The sequence below is a fragment of the Exophiala oligosperma genome (assembly GCF_000835515.1).
Source record: "Exophiala oligosperma strain CBS 72588 unplaced genomic scaffold supercont1.11, whole genome shotgun sequence".
NCBI classification, from domain to species: Eukaryota; Fungi; Ascomycota; class Eurotiomycetes; order Chaetothyriales; family Herpotrichiellaceae; genus Exophiala; species Exophiala oligosperma.
The window spans coordinates 383,413-400,640 of NW_015622828.1; the positions used below are offsets into that span (position 1 = coordinate 383,413).

Genomic DNA, 17,228 nt, shown 5'->3' on the forward strand with positions numbered 1-17,228 from the left:
ACGATTGTGCACAAAGAGACTAAGATAATTATTACTCCATATCAGTACAAATTCCATGCTCAATACCTTGTACTTCCGGACCTCGATTGCTAGCTATCTGTTACTAGGAAGCCTACGATGTCATTTCTAGCCTCATCTCTCAGAAAACCAAAAAATCATGTTGATCTCCAAACGATTATACCGTAAATACGTTCTCATTCTCATTCACACAAGAAAAAGCTCTAGTATCATGATATATCGTTCATGACTCGTCCGCAGATCATGACCACCAAAACACCACACGTATCGCATCTTTTGCCATGCAATGTTCGCTTGATTTCCGCTGATCTACAGTATGACCACCCGTCGCTGTCAATGCAGTTTCTGTGAATGCATGTTATCCCAAAATACGTCTATGCCAACTCGAAAACTCCAGGATATGGTCGTAAAAGGAATTCATGCCTTATACAGGCTGAGTGCTCTCCAGCTTTATCCTGGACTTGATCCCATTTGGATCCTCCTGTATATTGTCAGATATCTGTTCTGAATATTCATCAAGGGTGGAGCATACTTCTGCCTTTCGTTTTCCAAGCACGGAGTCAGGTGTCGCAGTTCTCCTGACTCCTCCTAACGGTGTCGAAACTCCATCCTTCTCTCGACCTTTCGTAACTTCGGCATAGCAACTTGCATGGTAATATCGACCACCAACGTTGACAGCATCCTTCCAGATGAAATCTTGCACCTCTTCACTCCACTCACTTTTGAATGGTTCCTGATCGATTGGACACGCCAACGATCGCAGCACAGGATCTGAGGGTACTCGCACAAAATCTTGCGGCTGCTTCTTTGCTATCGTGGAGGTACCATTAGAGGCCACTTCTGTAGGGCCTGCGTCATCTTCGTATTCTTTGCTGGCGATCCATTCTCGTTCATCGACATACCAGCTTCGGTTTTGTCCTCGTTTCTCTGCCTCCAGCATTCGTGCTTTAGTTTTGAAGTGCCAATCCAAGTGCCGCGCTTTCTTCTCTTTTCCAGAGTCATCAGCCATGAATCGTTTACCGCAGGTGCTGCACTGATTCGGCCGAGCGTTGAGAAAATTGGAGACCAAGTGCGGGCGCGATATCTTGATAGAAGCCGAGGTCAAAGTAATTTCTGTCATCACATCGTTGCCAAAGGCAAAGGAAGGTATAGGAGGTGTTACTCCCTGAGGTGGCGTCGGGGCAGCAGACAAGAGCCCCGAGGCACGAAGTTGCGCTAATAATGGATTCTCTGGCGCAGAAGGTGGAATTTGTGGTAATGTCTGAGGAGTAGTCATTCCTGACTGAGGTGGAGCATAGTAATTTGGCGGTGGCGCGCTTTGTTGTTGCTGCCCGACAGTCGCACGCAGCAATTCGGCTAGGTTCGTACTGTTGAAAAGCGTATTTGGAGGAGGCGCCGAGACAGCAGCATGCTGAACCGGTGGCTGCGGAGGCATATAAGGGTTGAGGAGAGGATTTAGTGGGAGTGCAAGACCGGGAGTTTGGGATTGTTGTTGATGACGAGCAGTAATCGACTTCTCGGCCATTTTCTGCGTAATAGTGTTCCGAATTTCCACCAAATCACCCTCTGATGCACTTCCACTGTCAAGAATCTCCTTGAGTGTTTGAAGGCTAGTCAATTTCCTTTGAGCTGCTTGATCCATTGGGTGTGTAGCACAGACAATCTTCGCGTCCGTTGTAAGATCGTCAATGTCGGTATGGAGTTTCTTGAGGTCCACGCCTCCGGCAGATACAGGACGAGTTAGTGGAGTAGGTGATGGAAACTGTGGCGGTTGCGAAGGCTGAGAGTAGAATGGCGCTCCTTGCAAGGGGTAGGACTGGGCGTAAGACACAGGCGGCGTAGGTTGATATGGTTGCTGTGGTATGGCTTGCTGTGGCTGTGGACTTCTGGTATGTGATGGAATGGCAGGATTGAAGGACGACAGGCCTTGAGGAGGTGTCGGCGTACTCCGGTAAGGTTGAGTTGATGCTACTCTGGCTGGAGCTCCATGGACAGGTGTAGCGCTACGAAACTTGTTGAGACTGTCGACGATGGTCTGGGTACTTGAATGAGGGAAGACCGGGGTCGTTGACAACGAGCCCGGGACTGGTTCTCGCCATGTTTTGAGCATCTCCTCCAGCTTCCGCCGAACATTCCCGTCGACTTGGGAATAAGCAAGCATAAAAATTTGGTGGAGGTTTCGGCCGAAGTATACCGTATATGGCGATCCCACGTTTTTGGCAATCGAGTCCAGCACATATAAAGCCGGCAGCTTTCGAGCAGGAGGAGCCTATCAAGCTATTAGTTACCAATCTCACAGTGGTCGAGGTTCACCCTCGGAATCCTCGACACATAGCATGACAATAGAACGGAATGTTGGAACATACTCGGTTGATGTGGTTTTGAAGAACACGCGAAATTGCTTCAGCATGTTCAATATTCTCTTTCGCGATCAAGGTCAGGTTCGAGATTTGATATCTGTCGTTGGTCACAAGATCTTCCAAAGAACCTTTGTAGTCTTCAGCGACCTCGTCAGAGGGCAATCCAGACATGATGACGGGATACAGAGAGGAGACCGCAAATGGAGAATGAGAAAGATTGGGAGGATCAGAGACTGGTCAGGGTTCGAATCAGTCAAACGGGCTGCTGGCACGTAGACGATCTGAGGGATCTCAGTGTCACGTCGATGAGCCTGTGAGAGCTCTTCAAACTTGATGTCGGATAGAAGTGCCTGTAGACAACGAAAAGAGGAATGTCCTGGTATCTTTTGGCTATCTAAACCCTTTGTGTGTAGAAGACTCCTCGTTTTGTTTTGAATAATCCAACCAAAGCTCTAGAATTCCCAATGCCCCTGTGTTCAGATCCACCGATCTCTTTTTCTCAATTGTTCTGATTCATGAATGGCAGCATTCACGTAGGACAATAGGTTTATCTCATGTCTGGCGAAACCAGTCGAAATGCCGCAGTGAGAATAATGCGGGGATTGAATAAAATTTTAAGAGCGTGACAATAGTAACAGCGGACAATCCAATCAAAAAGACAAGAAGAATCTAATTCAATTCGGTGGAGGCAAGGTCAAGGGCAAGGTGAGGCAAATGGAAGGACGGTGATGGTAGTGAAGGAGAGGGAAACTGGAGGAAAAGGTCGACGGCGCCGCAGGTCGCAACTCTGAGGGCGTGGGAGAATAAAAGCGGCGAGTTTGGTGCCATTATATCACGTGATGTGCTGTTATCTTTTGTTTGCCCTCGATCGAACTCTCTCTCCCGCTTGCTTGCAGTTCTTCGTACTCCATTTGACACCTGGCAGCCTGTGGTCTGATTCTACAACACTGCGATTGATCCGAAATAGAGGTGGGTTGATAGGCAGAGAAATCTCACTGCTTACTCTTGCAACAGATGGGACAATGCTTTGTATGTATGGGCATTCGAGTATGGACCACTCATTGCAATGCGAGCTTTTACAGGACAATCTTCCCCGGCACTAGCGACAAGTCTGTACTAAGATGGACCACAACGTTAATTGCATATCATGACCTCAATCAGTCCTTATGCCCTCACTTGTCATTCGTCAAAAGGCTTGATTGAAACAGATGGAGACCGAACTGTGTCGATCGCATTTCTGCATGTGTCAGGAAAACCGTGTTCCTGAAAGGCTGCATTTTCCTCTCGGTTCCCACCTGGTGTAAGCAACGAACCCCGGAGTAGAATACGAGCACACGAGTGCGCCTGTCCGTGACATTTCTGGTTAAGTCCCTGCCAGACACGGCTGCCGATGTCTAGAGCTGCCCTGGTCGTCCGCCGTCATGCATAACAACTGAAAAGAGTTTATGTCTGGTCCGTAGCGTCGGACTGGCTGGCCTTGCAGATGCTGCTGAGTTGCATCAGTGCTGAGCTTGGCAAGTTTATTCCCTGCACTTCTCATCCAAACAAGACGTTCAGCGTGGAACAGGAATATCGATCTAGTTCGACAAGAAACTCCGCGAACTTTTAGAGCAAGCCGGTACACAGGCCCGTCCTCCTAAGCTACGCACGGGTCTATGACGACGAGATGTACACTTGTCTCAGAGCCTCCAACACACAGTCTTTCTCTCATTGCGAGAATAGTGCTTAGTGCCATGGCGAACATGCAGTTCAGCCCGTGGGGGCCTGTTCTGTATACATGATAGTAAGTATAAAGAGCCTTGTGAATCACTTACCACCTTGGAGTCTTCTTTCCCAGACTCTTCTGAAGCCTTGTCCTCGTTCCTCTTCTGGCTTTTTTCCCTTTTCGAGATCACGGAGATGGCTCGCTTTGCAGTATTGGTAACGCTGCTCGCAATTTTTGCGACGGTCCTTGGTGGACCAACAGGGACATTTCACGGGCATCGTCCTGGTGGCGGAGGGCCACCTCCGTGGGGTTGTAACAGCAAAACGATGCAAATCCGAAAAGACTTCAATAAGGCTACACCCCAAGAAAGAAAGGAATATACCGATGCTATAAACTGCGTCATGACTTTTCCATCGAATTTGGAGTAAGTACAAGTTATTGCAGCAATCCACCGGCGGCTAATTTCCCATAGTCAAAAACAGTACAGCGGCGCGATCAACCGATATTTTGATTATGCGACCATCCACATTAACCTAACTCAAGTCATACATTTGGATGGCTTCTTCCTTGTCTGGCACCGAATGTTTGTCCATTTGTTTGAACAAGACATGAGGCAAAACTGTGGCTTCCGAGGACCTATGCTATACTGGAATTGGCCCGCCACCGCAGCAGACATCGATACAACCCCAATTTTCAATGGCGACGAATACTCAATGTCGGGTAACGGAGAATATTTCAACCCTGGTCCTTATCAAGTCGGACCGAACTTCACCGTGCCTCATGGGTCGGGAGGTGGATGCGTTACTACAGGCCCATTTGCGAATCACATAATCACTATGCAGCCCAGTATTGACCCTCTATTCTTGCTCACTGGCGAGCCACTTCCTCAGACTGTCTTCCAGAGAAACGAGTCATGTATGACTCGTGACCTCAATTCTTGGGTAGCGACCAAGTTCGACAATTGGACGAGAGTCGAGGATGCTTTGAATTGTCCCGATCAAGCGTGCCTTGCAAGCGAATTGAATGGTGCATTTGGTGGCAATGATTTTGGGTTGCACGGAGGCGCTCATTTCAGTGTAGGCCCACCTGAGAGCAATATCTTCGTGTCGGTGCAAGATCCTATATGGTGGCCACTGCATACAATGCTTGACAACCTCTATGTCCAGTGGCAGAAAAGACATCCTGATATTCAAGATCAGATATGGGGTACAGAAACGGCCAACAATGTCCCTCCTAGCGCCAATGTCACCCTTGAAACTTGGACACCAGATTGGGGATATTTTGCTCCGTCTATGCAAATGAAGGACTTAATGAGCACAACCGCCGGCCCATTCTGCTATGACTACGAATGGGAAGATGGCCCATATACCGAGAAAAAATAGAAGGTGGACTGAAGGTGAACAACATATTAAGCTTACCAGATATGCATGCAACACATAATAATGTTATCAATATGGAGAAATGATATCTACTTAGACTGTCGTCTATGTAATGACGCTATTGAAATCTATATCTTTTCCGAGGGCCTTTCAAGGTCTGACTCCAGTCAATAAGGTACCGTCATTAACGGGCACGTATAGAGACGTATTTCCAACATGTTTCAGTGCGCTAATGCTGGATATACTCTGAAACAAGGTGGGACAGTATCTTGCTAGGCAGGGCCGGATATATATATGTGAGGTCTCCAAGAATCAGGTCATCGTAGTTGGAGAGTCGGTATTCAACGGCACTACATAATCGCAACAGCTGCACTTTGTCAACTGCCATCTCTACATAATCTTCACCGAAGTCCTACTGTACTCAGCACGCAAATCAGAATCTTTTACAGAGAAGCTGATCTTCCGAAAACCGTTGCTTTCGACCTTGGTCAGAATTCCTTTTCTGCCTTCCCCGACCGCATCGAAATTAGGCAACATCACCAGGATCTTGAAACACAAACATCGCCGCGTCCTCGTTCCAGCGTCTGCATCAGATCTCCCTGTCCAGAAATTCTTCCATCTCTTCAAACTCGGGGAAAATGCGCTTCTCGATCCCGCTTCTGCTCTCCTCTGCGGCTTGCGCCCTTGCACTATCTGCGCCTCAGAAGCCGGTGGTGATCTCATATCCTGCAGATACTCCTCCATCGGTAATTGAGAATGCAATTAAAGAAATTGAGAAAGATGGCGGCATCATTACACATGAATATTGTGAGGCATATATCGCGTGTTGAATGACAATTTCGCCCGACTGACTCTGTGCAGCCTTGATCAAAGGATTCGCCGCCAAGGTGGCTGAGGCTACCCTCGACAAGATTTCTGCCTTGGGCGAAGAATTTGCGCCCTATATCGAAGAAGATGTCATTGTTCGCATTGACGGTTCAACCGACTCAAAGGACGAGTGAGCTTGCTGTTGGAAAAGAAAGAAATGACTACAATTTTCAGTTGTGATGACTTGTTGATACGGTCTTATGTACAGGATTCTTCGCAGGGAGTTTTATGGCATGCGAGGGTCTGGATTGATAGGCATTAAGAGGCTAATGCCGTACATAGTATGAATGAGAACCACGTACAGCTGCCTCGGATTCTGAATACTTGCTTTCAACAATGTAGCGGTGTCTCAACTTCTCTTTCCTCATATTATGAGTATTTGCATATTGGACTTCCATGCCTTATTCAATTCATTTCGTAGAGGACACTTCCTTTCAAACATTCGTTCCGTGCATCTTATATACGAAGTAGGCGACGTCATGATAGCCATACGCGCTAAAGCGCCGTATTGAGGTTCACCCGCTAAAACGCGTGCTCCAGGGCTGGATCACAAGTTGAAACCATTCGACCCCAGCCCAGATCGACACATATTCTTTGCTGGGTTCTCAAGAATCAATGCCTACATCTGAATGATGATATTTCCGCAAGCTCATTACCAACGACTCTCATGGCAACCGACGAAGCCATTGCAGCCGGTCTCGTCGACTGGGTCAACAGTCTGGCCGTCGCGGAACCCGTCTATACGGCAGACGACTTGAGCAACGGAGACATAGTGTGGAGGGTTCTCCGTGGGTGCTGATTCTACTCCCGGACGACCTTATGGACTGACGACGTGCAGAACAGATCGACCGGTTCAGCTTTCCTGGTAAGTTGCCAGAAAGCCCCGATACAGAGCAATGGATACACAAATGGACAAACCTCAAACATATTTACGATGCGCTTTCTATCTTTCTCACAGAAGAATGCGGCCAAAGACTCCCATTTCCAAATGGCCGACCGGATCTCAAAGCTATCGCCCAATCCTCTTCTCTACCCGATACGATCGCCCTCCTGAAACTACTTGTCGTTGCAGCCATCAATTGCGCAGACCGCATTGAATACTTGAAGCAGATGCAAGAGCTGACCGAATCGACACAAGAGGTTCTTATGCAGACTGTCCAAGAAGCAGGCGAGGATGAAAGCGGAACCGATGAAGCCGATCTTCCAGATGCAGACCCAGCAGCAAGACATGATGAAATACCCACGTCGCCACGTCGATCCGGGGAGATGGAATCGGTGCTGGAGTCAGAGGAACGACTGGGTAAAGTGATTGCTGATAACCAAAGGATAGCACACGAAAAGAGGGAATTACAGAAACAACTCGACGAACATCATATGCGGTATGAGAAGTTGCAGGAACGTTTTGACCAGGTCCAGGACGAACTGAAAGAGACTGGCGACCGGCTCACAGCTGTTCTTGCGGGTCGATCGGACTCGTCTACCCGACCACTAGACTCGAAGCACGACACTCTTATTGCTACTCTCGAGAACCGAGTACTGGAAGCGGAGGCAGAAGTCGAGGAACTTCGCAAGTTTAATGAAGTGCTGAAGATCAAGGCGGAAAAGGCCCAGAAATTACAGGACGACTACGATGAAATGAAGATTGACAGAGATAAGCTTGCCCGAAAAGCGAACACAGCAGAAAAGTATCGACAAAAGCTCGAGGCCAGTCAAGATCTCGAAAAGGACAATGCGTCCCTCCGGACCAAAGTAACAGAATTGCAAAATCAACTTAAGCAGTCGGATTTTGCCCGTGCAAGTTCAGGCGACCTGGCAAGGGAAATTGACGAATATAGGCGGTTACTCCCGAGCATTGAGCAGGAACGGTACGAATTGAACGAGATGAAAAAACGCCTAGAATTCGACTACCACGCCTTGGAAGCGCGTTACCAGGACACAGTGGAACAGTTATCTCGACAGCAAAAGGAGGTCGAAGAACTACAGAGTCAGCTTCAGGACTATGACGATGGCATTACTCCTACCACAAACAATCGGTCTCCCATGAGTCCAGTCGACAAAGACATTGAAAAGGAAGAGGCAGAGTTTCAAGAGTCAGAAGCTCGACTTGCTGCTGCTCTGCTTAACGGCGATGCTTCTTCCGCTCCTGCGGAGGATTCTGGCCTTACACTTCCGGTTGAAACCAGTTCTGCTTCTGGACTCGGCATCGACCTTACCAGCGACGTCGAAGGTATTTCTGAGGATGAGCTCAAGGCCATCATGGCTGCGATGCGAGCCCAGGCACAGGCGGGCACAGCAACTGAAAGAGAATCTTCTCTCCGTGCACAGAAAAAACTTATCGTCACTGTTGAGCGTCAGAGGAACAAAAACAGAACACTGCTCGAGCATGTACAGAAACAGGACCAAATGATCAAGGATATGCAAAAACAGATCGCCGAGGAGCAGACCAGTCAAAAACGAAAGGAAGATGTGCCACCCACTCCACCCCCGAAGGACGACGCTTCCCCTGCCTCCAAACCTCGAGTCGAGCCCGGCGACGAAGAATCCGAAATCGAACATCTAATGAATCATAACACGATTCTTCAGCGCGAACTAAAACTCGTGGCTTCAGCTTGGCATGAGCAGAACGTTCGGCTGGCTAGCATGAGCTCAGCTGCAGCAGGGCGAAGTCGAGGTTTAGGTGGTGGAAATGAGCCTAGGGGGTTTCTGGGTCGACAGAGACGCAAAGTTGATGCTGTCGCTTTTGCTCGATAACGAGCAAGGGAATTCCCGCGAGAGACGGAACACGAGCAGAAACTCAAATTATGAAGCCATGATATCTTTGTATAAGGTCCAAGGCCTTCCATTTCATTTTGGACAAAACCACTAGAGCTATCCGAAACTACGCGCAGCAAATGGTGCGTTCACTCAACCTGAAAATACTGCCATTTGGACCAGAGGCCCCTTGACGAGGAAGAGGTTGCATGTATAATGCGATGAATGAACCTTTCTAGCTTCCAGGTGCATTTTCGCCAAGTACTCCCTTGATATTTCGGCTGTCGAGGCTGTAAGCTGGAGGCATTCATATAGCGATATTTGCGATCCGCATCGGAGGTCGCAGATGGACCTATTTAACTCGTCCACTAGAGATGAACGTCGGGCAAAAACCATCCGATGTGCCATTGGGACGAAATGAGACATGATGACTTTGCTTGACTCGTGCCTGTCCTTGATCAGAATGTGTGGAAGCAAGTGCGGGTGTACAGTGCGGCGTACAGTGCGATGTACTGTAGGTTCATTGTGTACGAGTAGTCCAGCATATGGAGTTGGTCATCGCAAGCCCCAAGCTTCTCCAAAATGAGTTCGGAGGGGGGGGCCTAATTGCCGGGACTAGTACCCAGACACTCCTCTTATGCCTGGATACGCCCGATGTCTGTTTGCTTTAGGCGCTAATTAAGGGCGTACGTTGTACGGAGTTCCTTACCTAGGTACCTACCTAACCTGAGGTCCTGAACCAGACTCCATCTCGCGGGGAATATCTCATGCTATGTATACGGAGTACACATATCTAAATCACTCTGTATTATGGACGTATAATCCCATTGTGTATCTAGGTATCATCCATACAAACACGAGTGAGCGATCGCTCTCATACAGCTCCTACAAGCGTAAACGATTACAGCTGACAAGATGGGCTCGACGGGCGAGGTCTATGTGACCATTTCAGCACTCGAAGGAGGGCAACTCACTCTGCCAGAAAGACTGTTCATCACAGATGCGGATCCGGAAAAAAAGGCGACTGTTCCCTCGTTGGCTTTCCTGATCCAACATCGCTCTCAAGATGGCAAATCCAGCAAACTCGTCTTCGACCTGGGTTTGAAACGCGATCTGACCAAATACCCTCCGGCACAGCAAGCACACATCACCAACCGACAGCCTACCATTCTCCGCCCTGATGTCGGCGACAGCTTGAAAGCAGGCGGTCTCGATCCGGCCAAAGATATCGACATTGTGATACCCAGTCATCTCCACTGGGACCACGAGGGCACCCCGGACGACTTTCCCAACTCTCAGTTCGTCGTCGGGTCAGGGACACTGCACCTGCTCAAGCACGGAGCACCTCCTCACTACCCGAAAGAAATCTTCAACCCAGACCTACTGCCGCGGGACAGGACTTTGGAATTACCACCGGTGTCCAAGGACAGCGCGACCGCGGCGTCCAAGCAGACGAACCACACGTGGAAGCCCTTTGCAGGGTTCCCCGCCACGGTGGACTTTTTTGGCGATGGCAGTGTCTACATCGTCGACAGCCCCGGTCATCTGTTCGGACACGTGAATCTACTTGCAAAGACGGGACCCAAAAAGTGGGTGTACCTCGGGGGTGATTGCTGCCACGACCCTCGCATCCTGACCGGCGAAAAGGATGTCGCACTGTACGACGACGGACACGGAAACCTGAGGTCTGTCCATGTGGACACGGAGCAGGCGAAGGAGACGTTGAAACGGATCGGTCCATTGTTGAAGACCCCGACGCCTAGCCTCGAGGGAGGCAGCAGTGTCGAAGTGGTGGTGGCTCACGACGGGGTTTGGAGGAAGAACAATCCTCACAAGTTCTTCCCCGGCACGATATAGAAGTCGATGAGGACGAAGTATTTTAAAAGAAATTCCATGGAAGCTGTCACTTTCTTGCATTGAGGGATTCCTGGTCTTGTAGTGCTGGCGTACTGTCCCATCTGCCTCTACTGCTCGAGTACTCGAGGCATCAACAATATCTGAATCACGTGGTCTAAGCATTGATGTCCAAGCAACCGAGACTGAGAGGTCCGGAGTACTCGATGAGGTTCTGTACGAGTCTCCATACTGCGCAGAGTGACCGGCGTTGCGTTTCGACAACTCCACAACAGTTACGAGCATGTGGGGTGGACAATCAATGTTTCTACAGTATCCTGGTCAATTTTCAAAATCTCATCTCATCCTCGGCCTCTTTGCCCCGCTGTGGTCTTTTTTGCCCCAATTTCTTCTTTTTGTGTTACTTCCTTCTCCAACAGCTCCAGGTCCCCTATTGAATTGGGGTAAACCAACGACAAGGCGACATCCACCATGTTCATAGCAAAACTACCTCCCAAGGTACTGACTGGGTAGTTCTCGTGATGAACTCCTCTACAGTACAGTACGGATAGTCGTACGAGCATTTCTCGGACTCCTTCGAACAGGCGGGGGTTGTGGCGGTTCAACTCTTGAATTTGATCGCATTGGAGAGTTGTATGCCGACTCTACCGGCTTTGCTTTTTTGCTGCGGAGAAGGTTTTCGTCGTTTCTGGGTTTCGAGGGACGATCTGTTTTTGTATGGCGTAGAAGAACCCAATTGTGATTGATGTGGTCTTCGATTTTTGATTCCATTGTCGATTTAGTTTTTATTTTTATCTTTAAGAGAAATTGCTTGCTCATACTTTCATACTCACCTTCAACAGAGTGAACCCAAATACAAACGTTGTTCAAATCAGATCATCTAGACCACCTACTTGACCTTGCGGGAGTGCTCTCGTCCACATCTCCTTACCAACAACATCAACGTCACCACCGCAACCACATCAACACACATCAACACACCCAACAAGATGTCTTCCGCAGACAAGACGATAGCCTTCATCGGTATGTTTCTCCTCTCTCAATACACCTTTGCACAGTCGCAGGTAGCGCAGACCCCAGTGGAAAAGGACCCGTGAACTGACCACGCTCGTGAAAAAGGCATCGGGGTCATGGGTTACTCCATGGCCGTCAACCTCCGAACGAAACTCGACGACTCTCACACTCTCCTGATCTGTGATGTATCGGAGGCACTGATCCAGAAATTCCAGAAGCAAATGGCCGGCCAGGGACCCGTGGAGGTCATCGCCAACGGTCGAGAGGCCGTGACGAGGGCCAACACCGTCATCACGATGCTGCCCACCGCCGGGGCGGTGGAAAAGGTCTACCTCGATGCTTCAACGGGTATCACCCCCGCGGCGGTCGAGGTGTCACAGACCGACCCTCAAAAGAAGTTGATCATGGAATGTGGCACCATCGAGACTGCCACGATCCTCAAGGTCGGGTCGGCGGCCAAGGAAGCCGTGTCGCGACTCGGCAAGGGAGCAACTCTGGACTTTGTCGACGCCCCGGTGTCCGGTGGTCCCATGGGAGCCGAGGCCGGGACGCTCACCTTCATGGTCGGCGCGGGCAGCAAACCACCCTTCGAGCACGCCAAGTCCTACCTCCAGTACATGGGCAAGAAGGACAGCATCTTCCACTGCGGCGACGTCGGCGCGGGGACGGCGTTCAAGGTCATCAACAATTACCTCTCGGCCATCACTTCCCTGGCGGCCAGCGAGGCCCTCAACATCGGGGCCAAGATGAACCTGGACCTCAAGATGCTGACCGACGTCATCAACGTCTCCGGGGGCCAGTGTTGGGTCACGAGCCAGAGCAACCCCGTCCCCGGGATCCACGCCAACGCCCCCGCCAGTCGGGGGTACGAGGGGGGGTTCCGGATCGAACTCTGTAAGCACGTCCTGGAGATGGGTAGCAGCCTGGCCGAGATGGTCGGGGCCAGGACCATCCTGGACAAGCCCACCCTGGGAGCCTTCGACGAGGCCATGAGCGACGAGAGGTACAAGGGAAAGGACGCCAGGGTCGTCTACAAGTGGTTGAACGATCAGGAGAGGAAATGAAAAAAATTAAAGCATAGAATATATATCTCTACACAAACACAAGCAAACAAAAAAACCCAGGATTTACAAAGACAAACCCGAAGGTTTTGTTCATATACTCCGTATTCTACGGTAAAAATGTGTCTGTTTTTTGGTCGCTCTCGAGTCAAGCCACTCACTCTTTTGAGTACTTTCACTCGCACGGGGTATCATTTTCACAACAAGATCTATCGCCTCAAAAGAATAAGATTGCTGATAAGGAACCATCGGGATACATGGCCAGATAAACATTATATGTCCACGGTCAGCGGGTCTCTGCGGTCAATACCTCCCCAGTCATTATTAACCCGCTTCAAGCATGTCGGCGTAAATGTTCAAACTAGACCCGATGACATCCACGATTGCCCACGTCTGTGAGCCTCGAAAAACCTGCGCCCACACCCTCAGCACGCCCGCGCTGAGATACTTCATGGCCGCGGGGGAATCCATCGGCACGTCCACGGGCATGGCGAACTCGGTCTCGTCCAGCATGGTCTTGACCAGCGTGACGATCTTCTGTTCGTCGTTGGTGATGGAAGGTCCCGAGTCCGGCAGACTCAGAGCTTCCAGCCACTTGCTCAGCAAAAAGGCGCACTCCAGCGTACACAGCGAGTGTTGGATCGACCACATGAATGTCTGTGTCTGCGCGACCAGGTGGATGCCGATCTTGACGGGAATGCTGAGTGCGTGTGCCGAGTGTAGCACGGCGCGCACTAGTTTCGGGGTGCGCTTGACCGAGGGACTGTCGCGAAAGGCATTGGCGATCTGGGCGGGATCACGAGTGTCCAGCGCCCGACCGGGGCCCAGGTCGACGTTCAGTCTGATGTACGCCAGGCGCAACAGCGCCGTGGAATTGAACGTCACCGGGCCATTGGGATTCATCGGATCGAGGGACGACTCTGGGTTCCGTTTCCACGCCATCTGCCAGTTCCGAAGAGCTTGCTCGATGGCGGCAACATCGTCGTTGCGTAAATCGCCGTCGTGATCGAGACAATACCGCGAGGTATGGCGGACGAAGAAGATGTGCTGGAGAATGGCGTGGACGAGGACATAGTTACCCAGTGAGGAATTGTACGTGTTGACTTCGGTGTTGGTCCTGGAGAACAGGCGATGTAGAGCTGTCTGAAACCCGACCTCTGGCGGGGTGCGAGAATGAACCTCCTTCCATTTGGCGGCCGTAGGTGCTTTGAATTCCGCTGCGTTGCAAGGGAGGGGCAGATCGAGCTCCGAGGAGAGGATGAGAGAGGGGATGTTGTAAACGATGGTGTGGAAGTTGAAGAAACAGAAGACTATGAACTTGGTCCGCTTGGTGGTCTCGCGCCGTATCCAGTCGGACCAGGTAATGTCGTCCGTCACGGGAGGGCTTTTGAACCCGTCATCTCGCACCAATGTAGCGAGGACACTCTGAATGGCAAGAGCTTCACGCAGAATTTCGCGATGCTTTGCCCATGTGGCCATCGCCATCAGCAGCAGCAACGCTTGGGCTGTTTGCATCAAGTCTTCCTTTTCCACCGTAGGATCTTCTGGTTGAGACGGCAACCCTAAGCAACCAGACAAAGAGCCACTTCGAGGCGTTTCGTCAACATGGAAAACCTCGCTATACTTCCGTTGGCCGGAATACGTAGAGGGCGTATCTACAGACCGATGCGATGCAGCTAATCTGGCATCACGCTGTCGAATGCGCTGCATGGCAATCGACTGACTCACATTGAAGAGCTCGACGCCCTTTTGGCCCTCGAAGCAATACTGAGCTCCGACAGCTGCCATGGCGAGGATGAGCTCTATGGAACAATTGTTGACTGAAAGAGTATGAATGTGGAGGAAGGGAAGATGCTCATGAAAGCCGTTGACGTATCCCGCAAGGTAACGCGATAGCGCTAAACGCGAGGGGAGCTGGAAGTTGCTGGGCACCGCATGGGAAAACTCGGCCAACTTGACCGCAACATTCTGCCTGTCGTCTAAATTGAGGTCGTGTAGAGGCCGCTGAGGTGTATCTTGTTCGTTCTGATGAGCCGCAGGGCTCTCTTCTGGTTGCAGCGATGGCAAGCGTGATCCGTAACGAGAAAATGAACTCGAGTCTTCTTGCTGATCAGTGTTTTGAACAGGCCGTGACACAGGCCGTTGTCCTGTAGAAGGGCCGACATCAATCGGCTGTGTCAAAGACTCGGGAGAAAAGAATGGAATAGGTTGCTCAGCGCTAATCATGGAAGAAAAGTGATAGGACGACAACGCCCCATTATCCATGAAATTTGCGAGATCTTGAAGAGAGTCGTCAAAATCAAACCCGCCGAGTCCCATCCCGCCCATATTACTTAGGTGATTTGTCGACCCTTGCATCGATTGCTGCCCAGTCGAATCGGTCATGAACTGGTCCGGTACTGAAAAAATGGAGTTTGATAGTTGATTCGATTGTGGCATCGTGGCATGTGGTTGAGGATTCTGAGGTTGTGCATGTTCCGCTGCCATGAGCAAGGTCGCGAAGGATAGGTCATGGTTATTTGGCGTCGCTGCTGTCGGTGCATTTGGATTGGGCGTCATGAAACTGGCACCCATCATGTTTTGAGAGGTAGAGAAGGCGGGAGAAGTCAAGCTGGTGGCATCAGTCATATCAAGCGTCGTATTCATATTCGCGTCCGGCGGTCGTTGCGACGATGTTGATTGTGAACCACCACCGCGATTTTCTCCTCGCCCATTCCTTCCCCATCGTTCTGCATCATGGCTCAGTCTCTCGTGACGGACGAGGAGATCGCTGACTCCATCTTAGCTACAATTGATCATCTCTTTGGAGTTGCGCATACCTTCGTGTAAATTTGCTGTCGCATTGCGTACACGCGAACGGTTTCTCGCGAGTGTCTGGTCACCATGTGAGCAAGTCAGTCTATCAATGTCTCAGATCATCATACGCGTTCTCTCATGTCGTTGGAGGTGCTCTAAGCGAGCAAAGAATCTCTGGCAGTGGTGACATTGGAATCTTTTAGCCTTCTTTGGGGGCGGTTCGGCGGTGTCCTGATCGTGGTGCTCAGTCTGGTCATTGCTATTGAGCTCCGTGGTGGCAGGTTCCTCAATCATGTGGGAGACAGGGAAGGGATGCTCGTATTTGGACAATGAACTTCAATGTGGAGTATTGGAATCAGTGCCGTTTGGGATGTTTCTGTGATAAATTCGAGCTCGACCAAGATGGAGAGAAATGTCTGGGGAAATTTTCTGGGGATGCATTGAAGGATGAACGTGGGAAATGAGGGAGGGGAGGCATTAGGATTCGGCTCTCGGAGCGAAGGCGATGACAGGGCCTCGAAGCTGCCTGCAATAGGCTCTAGGTTGACCCATAGGTGGGGCTCGCTAGGCGCTGCAGGCACCACCAAAGGCAAAAAGCTGTGAGAAAAACCTGTACTTACAGGCTTTTAGGGGCAAGTGACAAGACCCTGGCTGTCTCTATGGGGGCCAAATAGGGACTTGTGGGTGGGGGCAACGCCTAATCTGTTACTTGCACCTACATTACCTACAGTGCAAGAAGACAAGGACTCATCACGTACTGGAAGTCTTGACTGCAGTAACAAAGTGCGCCACGTTCGTACAGTCATACCGCATGCATTCTGCACCCTGCATGTTTGGTAACAACCCTGGATGAGTCTAACGATTGAATTGTCGCTGGGACCAGTCACCTAGAAGAACCTTTCGGAAAACAGCCACAAGACCACACCCTGCTTGGAGAAAGACAGGCCCAGCCAGACTATCAGCGCACTAGGGGAATAGGCCACTCGAGTCCCCTTTCGGATATACTCCTTACCCCAATCTTCCCAGCGGTCGATTTGCGGTAAAGTGGGACTGTCCTCGGGAAAGGGACCTGCGAGGTTGGTTTGGCTGGTGTTCAAGTCAAAGAATATCTTGAAAGACATGTTTGCGTTCGCATAATCTCAAAGACCTCAACGTGCCTTTTCGACGGGATGTCTACCGCCTATCTGAAGCAGGCACCTCCTTCACCTCCTGAAAGCGCATCAGAGGCTACAGTCGAGGTGTATGCTCTCAAGGCCGGCCACTTGACCTTGCCCGAGCGCTTCTTCGTCGATCCAGCGTCACAAACCGACCGCAAGACCGTACCATCTTTGGCCTTCCTGGTGGTTCATCAAGATGCAGAGACCAATCGGAAGACTCGAATAGTCTTTGACCTGGGCATTCGACGAGATACGAAGCGCTATAT

General features: G+C 50.5%; 6 protein-coding genes across 8 annotated transcripts; 4 read left to right on the forward strand and 2 right to left on the reverse strand.

Annotated features, from left to right (window-relative positions):
* Window positions 1-37: 37 nt before the first annotated feature.
* On the reverse strand, window positions 38-3,140 carry PV06_09851. Of its 2 annotated transcripts, XM_016411330.1 has the most exons (3): window positions 2,385-3,140; window positions 551-2,287; window positions 38-499 (listed from the first exon to the last, which is right to left on the reverse strand). In XM_016411330.1, exons 1-3 carry the CDS (start codon window positions 2,547-2,549, stop codon window positions 443-445), a joined length of 1,959 nt encoding a protein of 652 aa, XP_016258084.1. In that variant the 5' UTR covers window positions 2,550-3,140; the 3' UTR covers window positions 38-442. The 2 variants fall into 2 exon arrangements, with proteins under 2 accessions (XP_016258084.1, XP_016258083.1); XM_016411329.1 differs by having other exon boundaries at window positions 38-2,287.
* Window positions 3,141-3,276: 136 nt separating this feature from the next.
* On the forward strand, window positions 3,277-5,541 carry PV06_09852. Of its 2 annotated transcripts, XM_016411332.1 has the most exons (3): window positions 3,277-4,161; window positions 4,345-4,507; window positions 4,556-5,541. In XM_016411332.1, the coding sequence occupies exons 2-3, from the start codon at window positions 4,410-4,412 to the stop codon at window positions 5,463-5,465; spliced, it is 1,008 nt and encodes a 335-aa protein (XP_016258086.1). In that variant the 5' UTR covers window positions 3,277-4,161; window positions 4,345-4,409; the 3' UTR covers window positions 5,466-5,541. The 2 variants fall into 2 exon arrangements, with proteins under 2 accessions (XP_016258086.1, XP_016258085.1); XM_016411331.1 differs by having other exon boundaries at window positions 3,277-4,507.
* Window positions 5,542-5,799: 258 nt separating this feature from the next.
* Window positions 5,800-6,688, forward strand: PV06_09853 (uncharacterized protein). Its single transcript, XM_016411333.1, has 2 exons — window positions 5,800-6,269; window positions 6,324-6,688. Exons 1-2 carry the CDS (start codon window positions 6,101-6,103, stop codon window positions 6,461-6,463), a joined length of 309 nt encoding a protein of 102 aa, XP_016258087.1. The 5' UTR covers window positions 5,800-6,100; the 3' UTR covers window positions 6,464-6,688.
* A 215-nt stretch (window positions 6,689-6,903) lies between these two features.
* PV06_09854 (uncharacterized protein) lies at window positions 6,904-9,658 on the forward strand. The gene is made up of 2 exons (XM_016411334.1): window positions 6,904-7,117; window positions 7,168-9,658. Exons 1-2 carry the CDS (start codon window positions 6,997-6,999, stop codon window positions 9,078-9,080), a joined length of 2,034 nt encoding a protein of 677 aa, XP_016258088.1. The 5' UTR covers window positions 6,904-6,996; the 3' UTR covers window positions 9,081-9,658.
* Window positions 9,659-9,840: 182 nt separating this feature from the next.
* PV06_09855 (uncharacterized protein) lies at window positions 9,841-10,937 on the forward strand (the record flags this gene model as incomplete). Its single annotated transcript, XM_016411335.1, has 1 exon — window positions 9,841-10,937. The coding sequence occupies exon 1, from the start codon at window positions 9,996-9,998 to the stop codon at window positions 10,935-10,937; it is 942 nt and encodes a 313-aa protein (XP_016258089.1). The 5' UTR covers window positions 9,841-9,995.
* A 2,396-nt stretch (window positions 10,938-13,333) lies between these two features.
* Window positions 13,334-16,926, reverse strand: PV06_09856 (uncharacterized protein; the record flags this gene model as incomplete). Its single annotated transcript, XM_016411336.1, has 3 exons — window positions 13,334-15,779; window positions 15,829-15,883; window positions 16,818-16,926. The coding sequence occupies 3 exons, from the start codon at window positions 16,924-16,926 to the stop codon at window positions 13,334-13,336; spliced, it is 2,610 nt and encodes an 869-aa protein (XP_016258090.1).
* Window positions 16,927-17,228: the final 302 nt, after the last annotated feature.

Coding starts and splice junctions, on each gene's coding strand:
- PV06_09851 (XM_016411329.1), bottom strand. CDS start 2,549: ATGTCTGGATTGCCCTCTGACGAGGTCGCTGAAGACTACAAAGGTTCT. Junction 2,288..2,384: donor TTCAAAACCACATCAACCGA/GTATGTTCCAAC, acceptor ATAGCTTGATAG/GCTCCTCCTGCTCGAAAGCT.
- PV06_09852 (XM_016411331.1), top strand. CDS start 4,278: ATGGCTCGCTTTGCAGTATTGGTAACGCTGCTCGCAATTTTTGCGACG. Junction 4,508..4,555: donor ACTTTTCCATCGAATTTGGA/GTAAGTACAAGT, acceptor AATTTCCCATAG/TCAAAAACAGTACAGCGGCG.
- PV06_09853 (XM_016411333.1), top strand. CDS start 6,101: ATGCGCTTCTCGATCCCGCTTCTGCTCTCCTCTGCGGCTTGCGCCCTT. Junction 6,270..6,323: donor CATCATTACACATGAATATT/GTGAGGCATATA, acceptor GACTCTGTGCAG/CCTTGATCAAAGGATTCGCC.
- PV06_09854 (XM_016411334.1), top strand. CDS start 6,997: ATGGCAACCGACGAAGCCATTGCAGCCGGTCTCGTCGACTGGGTCAAC. Junction 7,118..7,167: donor CATAGTGTGGAGGGTTCTCC/GTGGGTGCTGAT, acceptor GACGACGTGCAG/AACAGATCGACCGGTTCAGC.